The 20,861-nt window shown below is 51.0% G+C and overlaps 2 protein-coding genes across 2 annotated transcripts in view; both read left to right on the top strand.

The window, feature by feature from the left end:
* LOC118700706 (zinc finger protein 268-like) overlaps positions 1 to 7,019 on the top strand; it is a 260,704-nt gene extending 253,685 nt beyond the window's left edge. The window contains 1 exon segment of the mRNA XM_036405302.1: positions 6,259 to 7,019. Coding sequence (XP_036261195.1) covers positions 6,259 to 7,019 — 761 coding nt within the window.
* Positions 7,020 to 18,183: 11,164 nt separating this feature from the next.
* Positions 18,184 to 19,116, top strand: LOC118700705 (olfactory receptor 14C36-like). The gene has a single exon (XM_036405300.1). The coding sequence runs from the start codon at positions 18,184 to 18,186 to the stop codon at positions 19,114 to 19,116; it is 933 nt and encodes a 310-aa protein (XP_036261193.1).
* The last annotated feature ends 1,745 nt before the right edge of the window (positions 19,117 to 20,861 follow it).

The following is a 20,861-nucleotide window of genomic DNA, read 5'->3' as shown; positions in this document are numbered from 1 at the left end:
TTTGATTTGTTCTTTGAAGGTACTTTGTCATGATCAGTGAGAATTAACATAAAGCATCCATATACACACCTTTCTTCTTTGGACATCTGCTGCCCATTTTTCTCTTTCTCTGCCTTAAGTGGAGCAGCCACTGGAACACCCAAAATCAGTTATGATGTGGATGCATATTGTAAAACACAGTGGCAAAATGGGCATTAAATTTCTTGCATTTCCCCCAAACCCACCTGCAATCCTACACAGGTGAAACTGTCGTTGTCCCTGTGGATCCTGGCCGAGGTCCCTCGAAGCAATGATGAATCTGCTGGCCCGGCACAATCCCAAATCCCGGGGAGCGCTGGCCTATCCATCAGCTAACCCCAGCTGATGTGACTGAATGTCAGGGCCCCTGTTCGGGCGCCAAAGTCACAATGAGGGTGGCTGTGAAAAACCTTTCTGGTTCCCCAACTTCAGGCAAGGGTGGGAAAATGAAAAGGAGCAGATGCTGGGGAAGATGAAACAGGAAAGCCTTATAAATATGATTGCCTGGCAAAAGATTTTGAGAATATGGAAACTATAAGTGAGATTGAAATGAAAGCAAGCTTTGAGATACCAAGCCTTAGTTACTGAACAACTGGAAAACAATGGTATGGCCGGCTGAAGGTAATCTTCTTTTGATGAAACAACACCCCCTGCTTGCAGACAGGTCCAAGGGTCCGAGCAGACCCTACTAGCTCGGCAGAAGGGTGCAAAGGGTAGTTTTTAGGGTTTGAAATGTAACACAGTATGGTAATGTAATGATCCTTATAGGCTGTATGTAAATGCTATAAGATTTGTGTCTTGTACTAGATTGGTTACTGAAAATTAGAATATGCAGCACAGAAGAAGATTTATTGTATTGTAACGGGAACTCCCCTCCTCTTTCCGGCATCCATTTTGGGCGCCTCTTTCGAGCTCCTCTCTCGAGCCTGCTCCGAGCTGTGGCTGGCAGCTCCAAACAAGGCCCCTGCACCCACACACTTTGCAATAAACCACAAGTTCCAAGACCTGGCTGCAGAGATCTCTCGTCTCCGTCCATCCCAACCATCCTAACCCCAGATGCTCCTACAAGCAGGATCAATGGAGTTGCCCAAAAAGGACTTTAGTAACAGGGTGAAAAACAATAAACATGGAGAAGTCGAGCACAGTACGAGGGGTGGGATTCAAAGACCTGAGATAAAGGTGAAGCAACAAAATATACACTTGGGGGTAAAACACTCTGGAACAATAACCCTATAGGGGAAACAAGTAACCAATAGGGGAGGACAACTTGGACAACTTAGTATAACAACACTAAAGACTTATGGGGGAACCCTCAAACTCACCCTAAGTTAAACTAATGATTCCCAGGGCCTGAAACTCATGCCCAGTTCTTCCAGGATAAAATCTGTCTGACCCTGAGTTGCAGCTGGGCTAACTCCCACACCGCTGCTTTGCTCTGGCCCCTTGGGACCATGCAGCCCAACAGAGCCACAAGGATGTCCTTGGTTCCAGGAGGCCCCACAGTGTCACAATGGTCCCTTGGATCCATGGTGCTCTGCAGTGTCACAATGGCCCCTTCATTTCACAAGGCTCTCAAATGCCACACTGGTCTCCATAGGAAGGAAACCATGGAGCCCCCATGTTTCAGGAGCTGATGAACAGCAGCCACCAGAGGCCAAGGCAAGCCTGACCTGTCTGTCCTGGCAGGTTTGCTTGGAGCAACCCTTGGATATTTGAAATTATGAATGTGGAATCCTAATTTAAAACATTTGTGCCTGGAGAAGGATGATTTTTTTTGTAAAAGGAAAAGCAGAGAGCCCTTTCCAGTGTTTGGAAAACAGGTGAGTTCTGGCACTCAGGAGTCAAAGACCAGTCAGACTTGTCTGTCCTGGCAGCTTTTGTCTGGCAGCAATCCTTGGATACACAGAAATTTGGAGGTGGAATCCAAATTTTGGCCATGGATACCTGGAAAAAATGGACAGTTCTTTTCCATACAAAGGAAAGCCCAGAGCCCCAGTGTTTCAGGGGCAGATGGGAGTGGCCTTCCACATTCCAAGGTCAGCCAGACCTGTCAGGTGACTCCTGGGTGGCCAAGGCAGCCACAGCTATTTTCATGTTCCCTTGGTTCCACAGGGCCCTGCAGTGTCGCAGTGGTTCTCTGGCTCCCATGAGCCATCAGGTGTCATAATGGCCCCTTGATTACACAAGTCCTTAAGGATCCTAACGGTCTCCATGGTTCCACAAGGCCCCACAGTGTCACAATGATCTATTGGTTCCATGAAGCCTCGCTGTGTCCAATGGCCCCTTGGTTCCACTGGGGCCCAGTAGTGAAACAATGATTCCCTTGGTTCCACAAGTTCCCATGGTGTCACAATGGCCCCTTCCTTCCATGAGGCCCCACAGGGTCACCATGGTTTCCATGATTCCATGGGGCCTTGCAATGTCACAATGCTCTCCATGGATCCACGGTGCCCTGCAGGATCACAACGGCCCTTTGGCTCCATGAGGCCCTGAAATGCAGCAGTGGCCTCTTGGTTCCACAAAGCCCTGCTGCTTCACACTGGCCCCTTGGGACCATGCGGCCCAACAGAGCCACATGTTCTTGGTTCCATGAGAACAGAAAGATGTTCTTGGTTCCATGAGGCCCCACAGTGTCACAGTGGCCCCTTGGATCCATGGTACCCTGCAGGGTCACAATGTTCCCCTTGGTTCCACAAGTTCCTACAGTGTAACAGGTTCCACAAGGGCCTGCAGTGTCACCATGGCCCATTGGTTCCACAATGCCCCGCAGTGTCACAATGGTCTCCATAGGAAGGAAACAAGTGAGCCCCAGTGGTGCACTGGCAGATGAGAGGCAGTCACCAGAGGCCAAGGCTGGCCAGACTTGACTGTACGGGCAGATTTTGTCTGGGAGTAACCCTTGGATATAGAGAATTTTAGATGCAGGATTCCCATTTTGGCCATGGGTGCCTAGACAAGAAAGACAGTTCTTTCCCACAGGAATAAAAGCACAGAGCCCCAGTGCTTCACGGTCAGATGGGAAGTGGCCCTTGACATGCCAAATTCAGTGGGACCTGTCAGACAGCCCCCAGGAGGCCAAACCAGGCAGACTTGTCCCATGTTCCATTGACTTCATGGGTGCCCACACTGTCACAATGGTCTCCTTGATTCCATGAGCTCTGGCAATGTCACAATGGCTTCTTGGTTTCATGAGCCCCAACAGAGTCACAAGGCTCCATTGGCCCCACGCAGCCCCACTGTGAAACAATGGCTCCTTCTTTCTATTTTAAATCAATCACAATCAAAGCACAGTTTGATCATTGATCCTTGCTTCCATAGGGCCCATGATTTGCACAATGGTCTCCTTGATTCCATGATTCCTGGATTCCACAGTCTCACCATCGTTTCCTTGGATCTCCATTGTCACAACTGAGCCATGGCTCCATGAGGTTCCGTAGTGTCACCGTGGTTGCTGTCAGAGGCTGGATGAGATCCATGTCCCGAGACACCTTGGGATGCTCAGAATGCCCGTGTGGGGCCAGGGCCGGGTCAGGCCTTGGTTTGTGGTGGGACAGAGCCCCGCCTCCAGCCCTGGCCTGGCAGAGGTGCCAATCACACAGCAGGGTTGGTGCTAACCCAGCTCTGATTGGCCCAGCTGTCAATCAATCAATCAATCACACACCAGCAGCTGGTGCTACCCTGTCTCTGATTGGACAAGCAACTGGCAGTCCCACCCCAGGGGCGGGGCCATGAAGGCCCAGGGAGTTAAAAGCCGGAGCACGAGGCCAGCCCAGGGTGTGGATCCTGCCTTCTGCTGGGGTTCCTCTGTTGGTGATGCTGGAACCCCAGCAGTTGGTACCTATGTGCGTGTCTTTCTATGGAGCTTCTGTCTTTCTGTTGGTCTCTATTTCTTCTCCTTCTAATCCTACTTACCTGGAACATTTTTGGGTAACTTAAAATCTTAAAGGTTAAAGTTTTTTAGGTTAAATGTGTGGGAATCTAGGGCACAGGGAATATTTCTCTGTCTTCTCTGAGTAATCTTGACTCCCAGAGAAACACTGCCTTTAACCTGCGCCAATGGAGAGGCCTTCCAAGACTTTGAGACAGGTTAGAATTTACCAAAATGTGAAATGGATCAGAGGATAGTATAGTATGTCACTTGGGTGAGATATTTAGCTTTTGGGATTTTTAGTATGGTGTAGATAGGAAGAAGGATGGAGGACATGGGGTGTAGTCCCTGTCTTCTTCTTCATCTACTCCATTTTCTGCAGTGTTGGTGGCACAGGGTGATTGGTCAAGGAAAGCACAGTTCAGAGGTTATGAGGACAGTCAAGAGATGAGTTTTTGCTAGATAAATGGAAAAAATGTATGTTTTCAGAGTTTATTGGATGAGACAACTTTAAAACACCTTGAAACCGAACATTTTGGGGCCATTTTGCAGTGCTTTTCCAGCGCACTGAGCCTGGTGCAGACAGCAATACCAAATTTTAGATAAGATAACAATAAATAAGAAACTGAAGATTGAAGAAGTCCCGTGCATCTCCTTTTACTGGCACAGAACTGGCACAGGAGGGTTTCTCCCATCCAGGGAGCCCCCAAAAAGGCCCAATGTAAAACAAACATCAATAACTGGTGCTCTGACAAGGTTTGTAAAAAGTTGCTTTTTCCATAAACTTGATTATTGAAGGGTGTTTTCTTAATTGGCAAATCATGTGAAATGTGTTGACTAAATGACCAATGAGGTCCACCTGTAGAAAACCAAGGTATAAAAGAAGGGGATTGAAAGTTTCCAAGAGTTCCTCCAGAGAGGACCACAACCTCCTCAGAGGAGGGAACCATGCTGTTGTCAGAGGCACTTGGGGTAAGAAAATAGTGCCTAAACCCACTCTGTCAAAATAATGTCACATTCTGGTTAAGAAAATTCTGAGAGATACCTCTGTTGCAATTAAGGTGGTAACAAGATCAAATCCAAGGTGGATTTTATTGAATAATAAATGTGAGGTAGAGAGAGAAATGGAAAGAAAGAGAAAAGGAGGGGAGAGCAAAGGAGTGACAGGGACAGAGACCTCTCCTGGGGCAGGGCAAGTGTGACATTGTCCCCTGTGTGTGTGGCCTTCCTGGGGTGGGGGTTTTACACCTGAGCCAGTTTGGGTAAGGGGGGTGGTGTTCACCCCCTGAGCAGGGATTCCCCCACTGTTTCAGGCTGCAATGTAAGATGGAACCAAATGCATGTTTTCAATCCCTGTCTTCATCAGCTGCTATAAACAGGTGGGGCAGTGTTCTTGATCTCTTCCATGACTCAGCCTTGATAACGCCCTCCAGGGGAGATATCTGCTGTGAATGGGCCATTGAGTGGCACTGCAGGACTGATAAAATTCCATCATCCCATTGTGGGATGCTCTGCCCAGGGGGAGGATCCAAGCATTCCTACCTGGATATAAGCTCAGGCTGGCAACACCAGGAGCAGCTTGCCTACTGGATTCCCAGAGGACAAGAGCTCCAGAACCAGCCCTGGACCTCCAGAGGAAGACCAGACCCTTCTACAGGATCACTGCTCGGACAGAATCACGTTCATCCCTCCCACAGGACTGCAGCCACCATTTAATGGGACTGCTGCCACCACCCTGACCAGCAGGGTGTCAGGTTATATCCTGACTCTATCAATTTAAGACAGTGTTTCTGTATCATTGCCTTGATCTAAATTTTCTTATTAAATTGTAATTCTGGTTTAGACTCTCCCTCAGGTTTTCCTTCAAACCAGAACAAAAGACAATGTGTGCACCCTTTGTTTTCTTCCCAAAACAGGATTTCTTATTCCCAAACCTTGACTCAATGGAGGAGGAGGCTGCAAGGAAGAGGAAGGAGCCCTGGGATAGCCAGGCAGGTGAGGAGGAAGTCAGTGCCCCTTTCCCCCTCTCTCCTGCTCCATCTCCCAGCCCAGCACAGCCCCCGGCTGCAGGACAACCCTGCTGCCAACCCCGTCCTGCTGGGGATGCTCTGGGGGGATCTCCTTCCCCTTCCCTCTGGCACGGAGGCAAATCCCATCCTCTCCTTGTCCTTCCTCCCCCAGAGAAGAAGCTGAGGATGGAGACCAGGGAGGACAAATCTCCACAGCAGAACCACGTGGGAGAGGCCATTTTAAATGGCTCCACAGTGCAGAATTGCAACGTGGAGGAAAATCCCAGGGATCTCACAGGAAGAGGGGCTGCACACCCAGCCCAGGGTGCTCTGAGGGGGAAAGACCCACCCTGAGCCAGGAAGGTGGACAGAGCTTCAGCCAGAGCTCAGAGCTGGTGGTCCATGAGCAGCTTCACAATGGGGAGAAGCCCCACAAGTGCTTGGAGTGTGGGAAGAGCTTCAGGCAGAGCAGCACCCTGATCAGCCACCAGATGATCCACACTGGGGAACGGCCCTACGAGTGTGGGGAGTGTGGGAAGGGCTTCAGCTGCAGCTCTGCCCTCATCATCCACCAACGCATCCACACTGGGGAGAGGCCCTACAAGTGTCCCCAGTGTCAGAAGAGGTTTCAGACCAGCTCCAGTCTCCACCTGCATGAGCGAATTCACTCAGAGGAGAGGCCCTTCCTCTGCCCAGACTGTGGGAAGGGTTTCAAGCACAAATCCCACCTCATCATCCACGAACGCATCCACACAGGGGAGAGGCACTATGAGTGTCCCCAGTGTCAGAAGAGGTTTCAGACCAGCTCTGATCTCGCCAGGCACCAGCGGATTCACTCAGAGGAGAGGCCCTTCCGCTGCCCTGACTGCGGGAAGAGCTTCAAGCACAACTCCAGCTTCCTCACCCACCAGCGCATCCACACTGGGGAGAGGCCCTACGAGTGTCCCCAGTGTGGGAAGAGCTTCACCCAGAGCTCTAGCTTGACCAGACACCAACGGACCCACCAGAAAATGAAGCCCTGCAAGTGCCTCGATTGCAGGAACAGCTTCATGCACCACTCCAGCTTCATACCCCATGGGAGAACCCACATTGGGAAGAGCCCTGGAGATCCATGTTCCCTGTGATCCATGCTGGGAAGACACCTGTCCCTTTTCCTGCCCCTGCCAATGACCTGATGTGGGATGGAAGAACGTGAGGGTCTGGCCATGGCCCTGTCCTTCCATTCACTCCTACCTCAGTTCATTGCCAGGGGCAGAAAAGGGACTCTCTCTCCCAGAGGAGAAGGGTGTCCTTTCCAGACAGGAGAAATATGTGGGCAGGCAGAGACAGTTGTTGATGTCGTAGTTTTCTCTGTAAATAGTTTTACTTATCCCTTCTGTTATCAATATTGTTTCTGTTCCATTAGTTCCTTATCTCGTTGCTGTTCCCAATAAATTTTGTTCTTATCCCAGCCCGGGATCTTTGCCTTTTGTGCTTTCCATGGGAGGCGGGAGGGCAGCGAGGGCAGCGCGGTTTTAGTGGGAGCAGGAAATTGGGGAATCCCATTCCTGAAGCTCGGCCCGTGGAAACTGATCATCCCAGCTGGTGGCAGCCCTGGTGGCCATGGCAGCAGCCTTGGGAGCGGGTCCCTGGCTGGGGCTGTGGGAACCTCTTCCCTCTGGTGCCCAGGGACAGGAGTGGAGGGAGCGGCTGCAGCTGAGTCGGGGCAGGCTCAGGTTGGATGTCAGGAAAAGGTTTTTGCCCAGAGGCTGCTGGGGCCCTGGCCAGGCTCCCCAGGGCAGGGTCCCAGCTCCAGGGCTCTCTGAGCTGCAGCAGCGTTTGGCCAGCACTGCCAGGCCCAGGCTGGCATTGTTGGGGTGTCCTGTGCAGGGCCAGCAGTTGGACTGGAGGATCCTGATGGGTCCCTCCCAGCTCAGCCAATTCTGTGCTTCTGGGATCCCATCAGCCTGGGGATGGGGCTGCCAATGGTTGCCCTGGCATGGGGTCTCCATGGAGCTGCCAAGGGACTGAGCATGGCAACAGGGGGCGGGTGATGGTTGCCATGGAAACTGACCATAGCAACAGGGGCTGGCGATGGTTCCATGGAAACTGACCATAGCAACAGGCTTCTGGTGATGGTTTCCATGGAAACTTACCATAGCAACAGGGGACTGGCGATGGTTGCCATGGAAACCAAGCATAGCAACAGGGGGCTGGGGATGGTTGCCTGCTAAGGATCAGATTTGTCACAGGCCCTCAGAGGGGTTTCATGGGGACTTTCCAAGAGTCTCCAGGCTGTTCCAGAGCTGGAATGTCACAGGCAGAGTCAGGGGCTCCATGGAGACCTCCCAGGGGTTTCTGGGGATGGTAAAGAGCCCTGTGGTCAGAGGCAGTCACAGCCATTCCATGGTGACATCCCAGGGCACCTTGGGCTGCAAAGGCACCCATCTGTCACAGGCAATCACGGGGGCTCCACGGTGACATCCCAGGAGTCCCCAGGCTGCCAAAGAGCTGGGATGGCCCAGACACTCACAGGGGTTCCTGCCATGGGCACAGTGGGAGCTTCAGGCAAAGTTTATTAGAGAAGATCCTGTTGGGCCTCAAGGTTCAGAAAGGAGCCATGGGTCTCAAGATTCAGAAAGGAGCCCCCACAGATCCCCAAATGTCTCCATTGAGTCAGAGATGACACAGACTCAGATCAGAAGGCTAAGGGCTAAAAGCCAACTGTTTTTCCAATCCTCTTCTTTTATCTCTTGTTTTGCTACAGGTGTACCTCATTGGGTCATTTAATCAACACATTTCACATGATTGGCCAATTAAGCCAACACCCTTCTGTAAACAACTTTATGGAAAAAAGCCAACTTATTACAAACATTTTAGGGGCACCAGTCATTGATGTTTGTTTTATGTTGGGCCTTTCTGGGGGCTCCCTGGATGGGGGAAACGCTTCAGTAGCAGTTCTGTGCCAGGTTAAAGGACACGCATGGGACTTGATTGGTCTTCAGGTTCTTGTTTATTGTTATCTTATCTAAAGTTTTGCTTTGCTGTCCACACCAGGCTCAGCACATTGGAAAAACTCCTCAAAATGACCCCAAAAATGTACAGTTTCAAGATCTTTTAAAGTTGTCTCATCCAATTAACTCTTGAAATGCACAATATTTTTACTTATCGACCACTAACTCATCCCTTGACTGTCCACATAACCTCTGCACTGTGCTTTCCTTGATCAATCACCCTGTGCCACCAACACTGCAGAAAATGGAGTAGATGAAGAAGAAGACAGGGACTACACCCCAATTCCTCCATCTTGCTTCCTATCTACACCGTACTAAAGATCCCAAAACCTAAATTTCTTACCCAAGGAACATAGTGTACTCCCCTCTAATCTATTTCACACTTTGGTAAATTCTAATCTGTCTTAATGTCCTGGAAGTCCTCTCCATGAGCAAAGGTTAAAGGCAGTGTTTCTCTGGGTGTCAGGATCCCTCAGAGCAGACAGAGAAATATTCCCTGTGCCCTGGATTCCCACACATTTAACCTAAAATCCTTTAACATTTAAGATTTTAAAATACCCAAAAAAGATCCAGGTAAGCAGAATAAGAAGGAGAAGAAATAGAAAACAACAGAAAGACACGCACATGGGTACCAAGTGCTGGGGTTCCAGCATCACCAAGAGAGAAACGCAAGGAGAAGGCAGGATCCATAGCCTGGGCTGGGCTCCTGCTCTGGCTTTTAACCCCCTGGGCCTTCATGGCCCCGCCCCTGGGGTGGGACTGCCAGTTGCTTGTCCAATCAGAGCCAGGGTAGCACCAGCTGCTGGTGTGTCATTGATTGATTGACAGCTGGGCCAATCAGAGCTGGGTTAGCCCCACCCCCTGCTGTGTGATTGGCACCTCTGCCAGGCCAGGGCTGGGGGCGGGGCTCTGTCCCACCACAAACCAAGGCCTGACCCGGCCCTGGCCCCACACGGGCATTCCGAGAATCCCAAGGTGTCTCGGGACATGGATCTCATCCAGCCTCTGACAGCAACCACGGTGACACTACGGAACCTCATGGAGCCATGGCTCAGTTGTGACAATGGAGATCCAAGGATACGATGGTGAGACTGTGGAATCCCGGAATCATGGAATCAAGGAGACCATTGTGCAAATCATGGGCCCTATGGAAGCAGGGATCAATGATCAAACTGTGCTTTGATTGTGATTGATTTAAAATAGAAACAAGGAGCCATTGTTTCACAGCAGGGCTGCGTGGGGCCAATGGACCCTTGTGACTCTGTTGGGGCTCATGAAACCAAGAAGCCATTGTGACACTGCCAGACCTCATGGAATCAAGGAGACCATTGTGACAGTGTTAGGACCCAAGAAGTTAATGGAACATGGAACAGGTCTGCCTGGTTTGGCCTCCTGGAGGCTGTCTGACAGGTCCCACTGAATTTGACATGTCAAGGGCCACTTTCCATCTGACTGTGCAGCACTGGGGCTCTGTGCTTTTATTCCTGTGGGAAAGAACTGTCTTTCTTGTCTAGGCACCCATGGCCAAAATTGGGATTCTGTGTCTAAAATTCCCTATATCCAAGGGTTACTCCCAGACAAAATCTGCCCGTACAGTCAAGTCTGGCCAGCCTTGGCCTCTGGTGACTGCCTCTCATCTGCCAGTGCACCACTGGGGCTCACTTGTTTCCTTCCTATGGAGACCATTGTGACACTGCGGGGCATTGTGGAACCAATGGGCCATGGTGACACTGCAGGCCCTTGTGGAACCTGTTACACTGTAGGAACTTGTGGAACCAAGGGGAACATTGTGACCCTGCAGGGTACCATGGATCCAAGGGGCCACTGTGACACTGTGGGGCCTCGTGGAACCAAGGACATCTTTGTGGCTCTGCTGGGCCGCATGGTCCCAAGGGGCCAGTGTGAAGCAGCAGGGCTTTGTGGAACCAAGAGGCCACTGCTGCATTTCAGGGCCTCATGGAGCCAAAGGGCCGTTGTGATCCTGCAGGGCACCGTGGATCCATGGAGAGCATTGTGGCATTGCAAGGCCTCATGGAATCATGGAGACCATTGTGACCCTGTGGGGCCTCATGGAAGGAAGGGGCCATTGTGACACCATGTGGAACCAAGGGAATCATTGTTGCACTACTGGGCCCCAATGGAACCAAGGGGCCATGGTGACACAGAGAGGCTTCATGGAACCCAAAGACCATTAGGACACTGTGGGGCCTTGTGGAACCATGGAGACCATTAGGATCCTTAAGGACCTGTGTAATCAAGGGGCCATTATGACACCTGAGGGCCTCATGGGAGCCAGAGAACCATTGTGACACTGCAGGACCCTGTGGAACCAAGGGAACATGAAATAGCTGTGGCTGCCTTGGCCTCCCAGGGGTCACCGGACAGGTCTGGCTGACCTTGGAATGTGGAAGGCCACTCCCATCTGCCCCTGAAACACTGGGGCTCTGGGCTTTCCTTTGTATGGAAAAGAACTGTCCATTTTTTCCAGGTATCCATGGCCAAAATTTGGATTCCACCTCCAAATTTCTGTGTATCCAAGGATTACTGCCAGACAAAAGCTGCCAGGACAGACAAGTCTGGCTGGTCTTTAACTCCTGAGTGCCAGCACTCACCTGTTTTCCAAACACTGGAGAGGGCTCTCTGCTTTTCCTTTTATGAAAAAAATCATCCTTCTCCAGGCACAAATGTTTTAAATTAGGATTCCACATTCATAATTTCAAATATCCAAGGGTTGCTCCAAGCAAACCTGCCAGGACAGACAGGTCAGGCTTGCCTTGGCCTCTGGTGGCTGCCGTTCATCAGCTCCTGAAACATGAGGGCTCCATGGTTTCCTTCCTATGGAGACCAATGTGACATTTGGGAGCCTTGTGAAATGAAGGGGGCATTGTGACACTGCAGAGCACCATGGATCCAAGGGACCATTGTGACACTGTGGGGCCTCGTGGAACCAAGGACATCCCTGTGGGTCTGTTGGGCCACATGGTCCCAAGGGGCCAGAGCAAAGCAGCGGTGTGGGAGTTAGCCCAGCTGTAACTCAGGGTCAGCCAGATTTTATCCTGGAAGAACTGGGCATGAGTTTCAGGCCCTGGGAATCATTAGTTTAACTTAGGGTGAGTTTGAGGGTTCCCCCATAAGTCTTTAGTGTTGTTTTACTAAGTTGTCCAAGTTCTCCTCCCCTATTGGTTACTTGTTTCCCCTATAGGGTTATTGTTCTAGAGTGTTCTATCCTCAAGTGTATATTTTGTTGCTTCGCCTTTATCTCAGGTCTTTGAATCCCACCCCTCGTACTGTGCTCGACTTCTCCATGTTTATTGTTTTTCACCCTGTTACTAAAGTCCTTTTTGGGCAACTCCATTGATCCTGCTTGTAGGAGCATCGGGGGTTAGGATGGTTGGGACGGACAGAGATGAGAGATCTCTGAAGCCAGGTCTTGGAACTTGTGGTTTATTGCAAAGGGTGTGGGTGCAGGGGACTTGTTTGGAGCTGCCAGCCACAGCTCGGAGCAGGCTCGAGAGAGGAGCTCAAAAGAGGCGCCCAAAATGGATGCCGGAAAGAGGAGGGGAGTTCCCGTTACAATACAATAAATCTTCTTCTGTGCTGCATATTCTAATTTTCACTAACCAATCTAGTACAAGACACAAATCTTATAGCATTTACATACAGTCTATAAGGATCATTACATTACCATACTGTGTTACATTTCAAACCCTAAAAACTACCCTTTGCACCCCTTCTGCCGAGCTAGTAGGGTCTGCTCGGACCCTTGGACCTGTCTGCAAGCAGAGGGTGTTGTTTCATCAAAAGAAGATTACCTTCAGCCAGCCATACCATTGTTTTCCAGTTGTTCAGTAACTAAGGCTTGGTATCTCAAAGCTTGCTTTCATTTCAATCTCCCTTATAGTTTCCATATTCTCAAAATCTTTTGCCAGGCAATCATATTTATAAGGCTTTCCTGTTTCATCTTCCCCAGCATCTGCTCCTTTTCATTTTCCCCACCCTTGCCCTGAAGTTGGGGAACCAGAAAGGTTTGTCACAGCCACCCTCATTATGTCCTTTGGCGCCCGAACAGGGGCCCTGACATTCAGTCACATCAGCTGGGGTTAGCTGATGGATAGGCCAGCGCTCCCCGGGATTTTGGATTGTGCCGGGCCGGCAGATTCATCATTGCTTCGAGGGACCTTGGCCAGGATCCACAGGGACAACGACAGTTTCACCTGTGTAGGATTGCAGGTGGGTTTGGGGAAACGCAGGACAATTATTGCCCATTTTGCCACTGTGTTTTTACAATATGCATCCACATCCCATAACTGATTTTGGGTGTTCCAGTGGCTGCTCCACTTAAGGCAGAGCAAGAGAAAAATGGGCAGCTGGATGTCCAAAGAAGAAAGGTGTGTATATGGATGTTTTAAGTTAATTCTCACTGATCATGACCAAATATCGTCAAAGAACAAATTAAAATCAATCATGAAGTGGATCATGTAAAATTTTCCAGCTGCCCCTGAGCCTGACCGTCCTGCCTCCATCTTGGCTCCTCCACTTCCTGCTACCACAACCTTCTCTCCTGCTGATGCCGAATTTTGCCCCAAAAGGCGAGAATAAGCTGCCCAGAGACTGGATTTGAGGTCTATAGGCAGGAGGTATTTATTGGCAACACGTTGGAGAAATCGCTAAATGGATTTCTGAATTATGTACAGCAAAAGCAGGTTTTTATACAATTTTGAAGAAGGATTACATCATTATTACATGCATATTACAGGCGGAGTCTTCCGGGAATTCTTGGTCTTCCTTAGTTAAATTTTAAGCTTTTCCTAATTTGGGCAGTTTCCTGTTATTCTTGGCATGTCTTTCCATGGCTTGGCAGAAGTTACTGTTGTAGTTGGCTTGATTCTAATGGCTTGGCAGGTCACTTTAACTTATTGGCTTCCATTTCTGCTTTTCTCTTCAAATATTCTAATTCCAATGTTTCCTCTTCAAATATTCTAATTCCAAAGTTTCTTCTGTGAGTGTTTTTTGGTTAACTTATCTAGATATCTGATCAAAGTTAGGGCTCCCTGACAGTGTATTTTAGGCTATTTCAAAGTTCTTCCTAATAGTGTATTTTAGGTTATTTATTAACGTCTGCGATTCCCTTGATATCCTTTTAAGTGTCTTTTAATTCTTTTATTTCTCAAAAACTATTGTTCAATATAATGAATGGCTTCACTGCCCTGAGTGAACCTCCAGACTCCACCCCCACAACTGTGAGTCACGCCCCCACTGTCAATCATTCCACCTCCACCCTGGGCCATGCCTCCAGAAGGCCAACCTGGAAGTCCGCCATCTTAAATCAAGGCCCTTCCTCCCCAACACCTGACAAAAAACCAACACCCTCATCCTCACCCTCCGGCAACAATATAACCCCATGGTCAAAGATACTAAGCCCAGCTGTCACACTATTTCCAATCCGAATGTTTCTGCTCCAGGTTATTCTTCCTCCCCAGAAAACAGTTTGGATTCCCCAGAGCAGCCATGCCCCTCAACCCCGGATGATCTCTGCGAAAGGATCCGGAAAGAAGCAGTTAAGGAAGGAGACTGGCAAATACTCTAAAAATCCTCGTTGCCCCTGTATGTTATGAAAGAAGGGGGCAGAATCCCAGGGATCAGCCATTGGTTTATGGGGAAATCAAGGATCTGTGTAGGGCAGCTAAAGACCATAGGAAGGACTTACCTTGTTTTAATGGCTTTATGAGGGCCATGTTTACAGCACATGTCTTAACCCCCTTTGATGTAAAATATATTATGACCATGTTCTTGTCACTTACAGAATACACCCTGTGGGAAGGGGGATGGAAGTGTTTACTAAATCAATTAATAGCAGACTATGTTAATAATGAGGCAAGGACAGAATTGACAATCAACCATCGAGCTGGAGAAGGACAACACAGCCTACCAGATGATCAAGCAGCAGGTACCCCCAGAGAAGTATTGGATTATATCAAAGAGATTTCTTTGAAAGCTTTAATCCAGGTGTCGGATGGTAGCACCCCCAATTTGGACTACCTTGGGTGGCTGCAGCTAAAGCTTTAGGGCAATTAGACCATCCTGGGTGCCTGTTAAGTAAGCAAACCAATGCTGCCTCCCTCACATTGAGTGGCTGCTCTCAGACAAAGAGACCATCAGACACGCCACCTTGCCGAACAGCGATAGAGTTTTTACTCTGGGCACATGGGCATGGCTGTGTCGACTCTGAGGGCATGTGCTGCATGAACCTCTCCAGCCACAGTGAGTCAATCCACAAGAGCATTCAGGTACTGAAGAAAGGGTTCAAGAAGCTTCAAGTGGAAAACAAAGACTGGTTCAATAAACTCTTCCAATCCAAGGGATAAAGGGATGGATTATGTCTGGCTAGAACAGGACTATTAATTGTCTTAGTGGTTGTTGTTGTATTGTTAATTGTCCCGTGTTTGTTTGGATGCTTTTAGAAAGTCTTACAAAATTCTTTCAGTTCCATCTTTGTTGTAAAACAGAGAGGGGTAAGATACCCAACACAGGCTCCTCATGGACTCCTTGGAGGAGAGAATTGGAGGCCAGCATGGCAAAAAAACCTCTCAGAGACTCAGTGTGGGAAGGAAAATCCTTAAAAGTACCTAAAAGTATTCTTAAATCCATAAAGTACCTTAAAAACCTTGAGTATCTCAAGGCATTAATGAGCCCCACTGAGTGTCAGTACAAAGCTCTCAAGGGACTCGTTAAAGCAGATAACTGGGGCCATGATTGCACAAACCTCTCACAGAGTCGGTATCAAAAGGGAAACACCAAGTACCTTCAAATAATTGGAGTACCCTGAAGTATTAATGATCCCCACTGAGTGTTGTTACTGACAAAGCCTCTCCAGGGACTAATTACAGCAGATAATTGGAGGCCATGATTGCAGAGACCTCACAGAGACTCCAAGGCCAAAGCCAAAGCCAAAGTCTTTTGAAAAACCTGCAGTCCCTGCATGGATCATGAAGGAACCCCCAGGGCCATTGCTGGGCAAGGCTCCCCAGGGACTCCTTGCAGCAGATCCTTGAGGCCACTGGCATGTGGGCTAGGGGGGGATGCTGAGGGCAGCACAAGGGGCTGACAGTGCCCAGCCTGGCTGGGGCTGTGCCAGGAGGCCCCAGGGCCTCAGGACAAGGTGTCTCCTCCCAGCCCTTGGTGGCACAGACCCTGCTGTGCCCCAGGGCACCAAGACTTGCCTTCTCTTTGTCCCCACCTGTCATCACTGCCTGCAGTTCTCTGCTCTGCCTGGGGCCTGGGGACACTTGATCAGTCGTGTCCCTCACTGGGACCCATTAAAAGTCACAGAAAGTTTGGAGTTGGATTCTGCCTTGGAGCTCTGGAGAGGTTTCTTCAGCTCCCTCTCAGGGACTGATGTTCAGGGCCTGAGCACAAAGCCCCAGAGGCTGATTAAAGTCCTTGTGCTGTGTCTGTGCTGCTGAGCTGGGCTGGGCTCCTGGCACAGAGGCAGTTCCTGGTCACCAAGAAGAGCTTCAAAAGCACATTTCTCTTGATGAGCAGCTCTTGTGCCAGCCCAGCAGGGCTGGGGCACTGCCTGCAGCCAGCCCGGGCACAGCCCAGAGGCACAGAGAGCTTCAATCAGTCAGGGCTGGGAAGGGGCTGAGAAGTGCCTGGGGCACAATCACTGCCAGCCCTTGGCACAGGAACCTCTGGCTGCAGGACAATGCAGCTGCAGCTCCTGGAGCCATCTCCTCAAGCTGGAACATCCCAATGCCTACAGACCCTGTAAGTACATATCCAGGTATGTCTGCTGCAGGGGAGGTGAAATGCTCATGAAGCTCTGACATGCTGAGGGGTTTTGGTCAGTCATAGAATATTTCCAAAACAATGAATTTTACAAAAATGAGGAAATTTCCAAAGACTAGGTAGGTATTCATTTTCTTACTATTGGAGAATTGCAGGGACGGGGGATAAATATTAAAGGTTGCTTATGAATTATTATTATGATTAGTTTTGACAAGTTCCAGAGACATCTGAACTGTTACTTTTAGTGATCAATAGGTTCACAGGAGATCCCTAATGTGCTTTCAGCCACTCTGCCCATGCACAGCAGCAGCATCACCTTTGCTGGAGCCATCAGGCTCAGTCTGAGCTGTCCTTGCTCCAAGCTGCAAATAGAACCTGCCCCCAGCCAGTGCCCTGCAAATAGGCAGGGTTCTGTAGGGCCAAGGAGAGTGCACAGAGATTTGGGGTCTGTGAGTGCTGGCAGGGAGAGATCAGGCACAGGGAAACACCTGCAGGAGGGAAATCTGCAGGAAGCAGAGAGAAGATCAGGGAAGGAGAGAAAACAAAGCCCAGAAATGCTGTGGCAGGGAGAGTTTAGAGATGCCCACAGGAGCCCCTCCAGTGCAGCCCCTCCCTCTGAACAAGCCCCCTCCCTCCTGTGCCCCAGCCAAGCCTCTGCCCTCAGGGCCGGGGCTCCAAGGCGTGCAGCCCCTCCTGTGCAGGCAGAGCTGCAGCAGAGCCGTGGGGCAGCTCTGCAGCCCCGGGCCCAGTTCCCTCTGCAGAGCACAGGGCTGGGAGCAGCTGCCTGGCCCTGGGGGCTCTGGCAGGGGGCACAGCTGGCTCAGGGTGATGCTGTCCCCAGTGCCCGGCTCTGGGCAACGCTGTCAGTGCAGCCAGGGAAGGAGCTGCATCTCCCTCAATCCAATGCCATCAGAAGGACACTTGGAAGTCTCCCTGAGATTTCAGTCCAAGCTGGGAGCTTCAATCCAGGGTGCAAACCTTTCCCAGAGCATCTCTGACTTATGAGATTGATGGGCAAAGGCAGAGGTGTTGTGACACTGAAAATGCTACTGGGTTGGTGAAATGAGCAAAGTGAGTCCTTGGCTACAAATGTGGAGCTGGGCTGGGGTGGAAACATCTGCTCTCAGCAGTACCTGGGGAATTTTAAAGGGAAACATGGGGAGGTGATCACCCTCCAACTGACAAAGGTTAAAGCCCAGCAAAATTCTGAACAGGTCAGAATGACAGACGATGTCCACTAGCTCTCCACTTATCACTTTGCCTCTCAGAACATTCTCTCTATTCCCTAAGGGCAGTAGAAATGGTGAGGGTTTCTGATATTCAAGAACACCAGCAGAGGTATGGGGAAGCTTTAAAGTAAACACCAGAATTCTTAAAAACAGAAGTGTATCTATGTGTGTTCCAGGGTAGGTGTATGAGAAAAGGCTTTGATTTTGTTGACAGGTATCTCCTCTAACTTGTCACTGTCCTTTCTCCATGAACAGGTGCCCATGTGCAGCCGCAGCAAATGTCCAACAGCAGCTCCATCAGGCACTTCCTCCTGCTGGCATTGGCAGACACGCGGCAGCTGCAGCTCCTGCACTTCTGCCTCTTGCTGGGCATCTCCCTGGCTGCCCTCCTGGGCAACGGCCTCATCATCAGCGCCGTAGCCTGCGGCCACCACCTGCACACGCCCATGTTCTTCTTCCTGCTCAACCTGGCCCTTGCTGACCTGGGCTCCATCTGCACCACTGTCCCCAAAGCCATGCACAATTCCCTCTGGGACACCAGCAACATCTCCTACTCAGGATGTGCTACTCAGGTTTTTTTCCTGATCTTCTTCATTGGAGCAGAATATTTTCTCCTCACTACTATGTGCTACGACCGCTACGTGTCCATCTGCAAACCCCTGCACTACGGGACCCTCCTGGGCAGCAGAGCTTGTGCCCACATGGCAGCAGCTGCCTGGGCCAGTGCCTTTCTCAATGCTCTCATGCACACAGCCAATACATTTTCCCTGCCCCTGTGCCATGGCAATGCCCTGGGTCAGTTCTTCTGTGAAATCCCACAGATCCTCAAGCTCTCCTGCTCAGAATCCCACCTCAGGGAACTTGGGCTCATGGCTGTCAGTGCCTTTTTAGGACTCGGTTGCTTTGTATTCATTGTTTTCTCCTATGTGCAAATCTTCAGGGCTGTGCTGAGGATCCCCTCTGAGCAGGGACGGCACAAAGCCTTTTCCACCTGCCTCCCTCACCTGGCTGTGGTCTCCTTGTTTGTCAGCACTGTCATGTTTGCCTACCTGAAGCCCCCCTCCATCTTCTCCCCATCCCTGGATCTGACCCTGTCAGTTCTGTACTCAGTGGTGCCTCCAGCCCTGAACCCCCTCATCTACAGCCTGAGGAATCAGGAGCTCAAGGCTGCAGTGAGGAGACTGTTGACTGGATGCTTTCAGAAACATTAAACTGCTAGCGAATATCTGTAAATAGATTGTAATAAAAGTAAACTTTGATATTTCTTCTTGGTTTCAGAGGTTCTATTTCTTTGTTTCAGCTTTTTCATATTTTCCGCAAAGAAATGTCATTGTTTGTGCCATTTCTCTTTTTGTTTCTCTCCTCTTTCCCTGTGGCCACGGACTGTGTCCGTGAGGGGCTGCATTCTCAGTGGCTTTAAAGGAACTAAAGGATCTCCCAGCAGAGTTTTCTGCAGAGATGCCCTTTTGTTGCCTTCTCTGGAGCTGCAGCAGCAATGTCTGTGTGCAGAGCTGGGGCAGATCAGTGCTGGCCCAGCAGCTGTGCCCAGCAGCAGCAGCAGCAGCACTTGGTGTTGCCAGTGCTGCTGCCGTGGCCCTGCCCCGCTGCCCTGGTGGCCCTGGTGCTGCTGCAGGGCCTGAGTGCTCTCGGGGCCAGGCACAGCCCTGGGGGTGGCAGTGCCGGGGCTGCAGCAGGGACAGGCCATGGGCACTGCTGGGGCAGCGCTGATGCCTCAGGCCAGGCCCTGGGGGCTGCAGGCTCCTTGCCCAGGCTCTCTCAAGAACACGGCCAGGCCAATGCTCAGCACAGAAACCCCCGTCAGCAGCCCCAGGCTGGCCGTGGGCAGGCTGGGGGCAAACAGCATGGCTGGGGCTCTGCAAGGGCCCTGGGGCAGACAGGAAGGAGCAGCAGAGCAGGGGCTGATCCATGCCCAGTGCGCTGCACGGCCCAGGGCAGCGTCCCAGAGCGTCCTCATGCAGCTGCCAACAACATCCCCCCTCTGCAGCCCTGGCCTCTGCCCCAGCTCACACAGGTGCCCCATCCTTGCAGGCACAGACACGGCAGCACTGCCTCAGCAGCCCCAGTTTGCATTGGGCACAGCAGGGGCAGCACACCCATGCTGTTGCTGTGGGGACATGAACCTGAGGGAGCACAAATGCCATCAGCCCCTGGGGCCAGCAGGGCTGGGGGACACCAGGGAAACCATTCAGCTTTGTCCTGGCCTCTGCACTCAGCCAGAAAGTTTGTTCCCATCAGCTGGGAGTTTCCTGTGCCACTGCAGACGCTGTTGCTCAGAGCCAGGGATGCCTGGCAGCCACCCCCAAACTGCCCTGACCATTTCCTTGGCTTCATCTTTGCTTTCTTTACTCTTCCCTTGGGCAAATTTCTTCCTCTTACCCACCCCAGGGGGCCCAGAACTGGACACAGCACTTAAGGTGCTGCCACACCAGTGCCCAGCACAGGGGAAGAATCCCTGCCCTGCTCCTGCTGGCCACACCATTCCTGATCCAGGCCAGGAGCCATTGGCCTTCTTGGCCACCTGGGCACACTGCTGCCTCATGTCCAGCCTGCTGTCCATCAGTCCCTGCAGGTCCCTTTCTGCCTGGCTGCTCTCCAGCCACTCTCTCCCCAGCCTGTAGTGCTGCAGGGGTTGTTGTGGCCAAAGTGCAGGACCCGGCACTGGGACTTGTTAAACCTCACCTTGTTGGATTTGGGCCCTGTATCCAGCCTGTCCAGGGCCCTGTGCAGAGCCCTCCTACCCTCCAGAAGATCCACACTGACACCCAGGTTGGTGTCACCAGGGTTCAATGAGGCCCCAGAGTGTCCCAATGGCATCCATGACCCATGAGACCTCCCAGTGTCACAATGTCCCTTTGGTTCCAGGGGACCCCTTGGTGTTCACAAAGTCCCTTGGATCCTTGGGCCCTGCAGTGTCACAATGGTGCCGTGGTCCCCT

Source organism: Molothrus ater, chromosome 35 (assembly GCF_012460135.2).
Source record: "Molothrus ater isolate BHLD 08-10-18 breed brown headed cowbird chromosome 35, BPBGC_Mater_1.1, whole genome shotgun sequence".
Lineage (NCBI taxonomy): Eukaryota > Metazoa > Chordata > Aves > Passeriformes > Icteridae > Molothrus > Molothrus ater.
The sequence above is the reverse complement of the archived record's forward strand: the minus strand, read 5'-3'. Positions and strand labels throughout refer to the sequence as shown.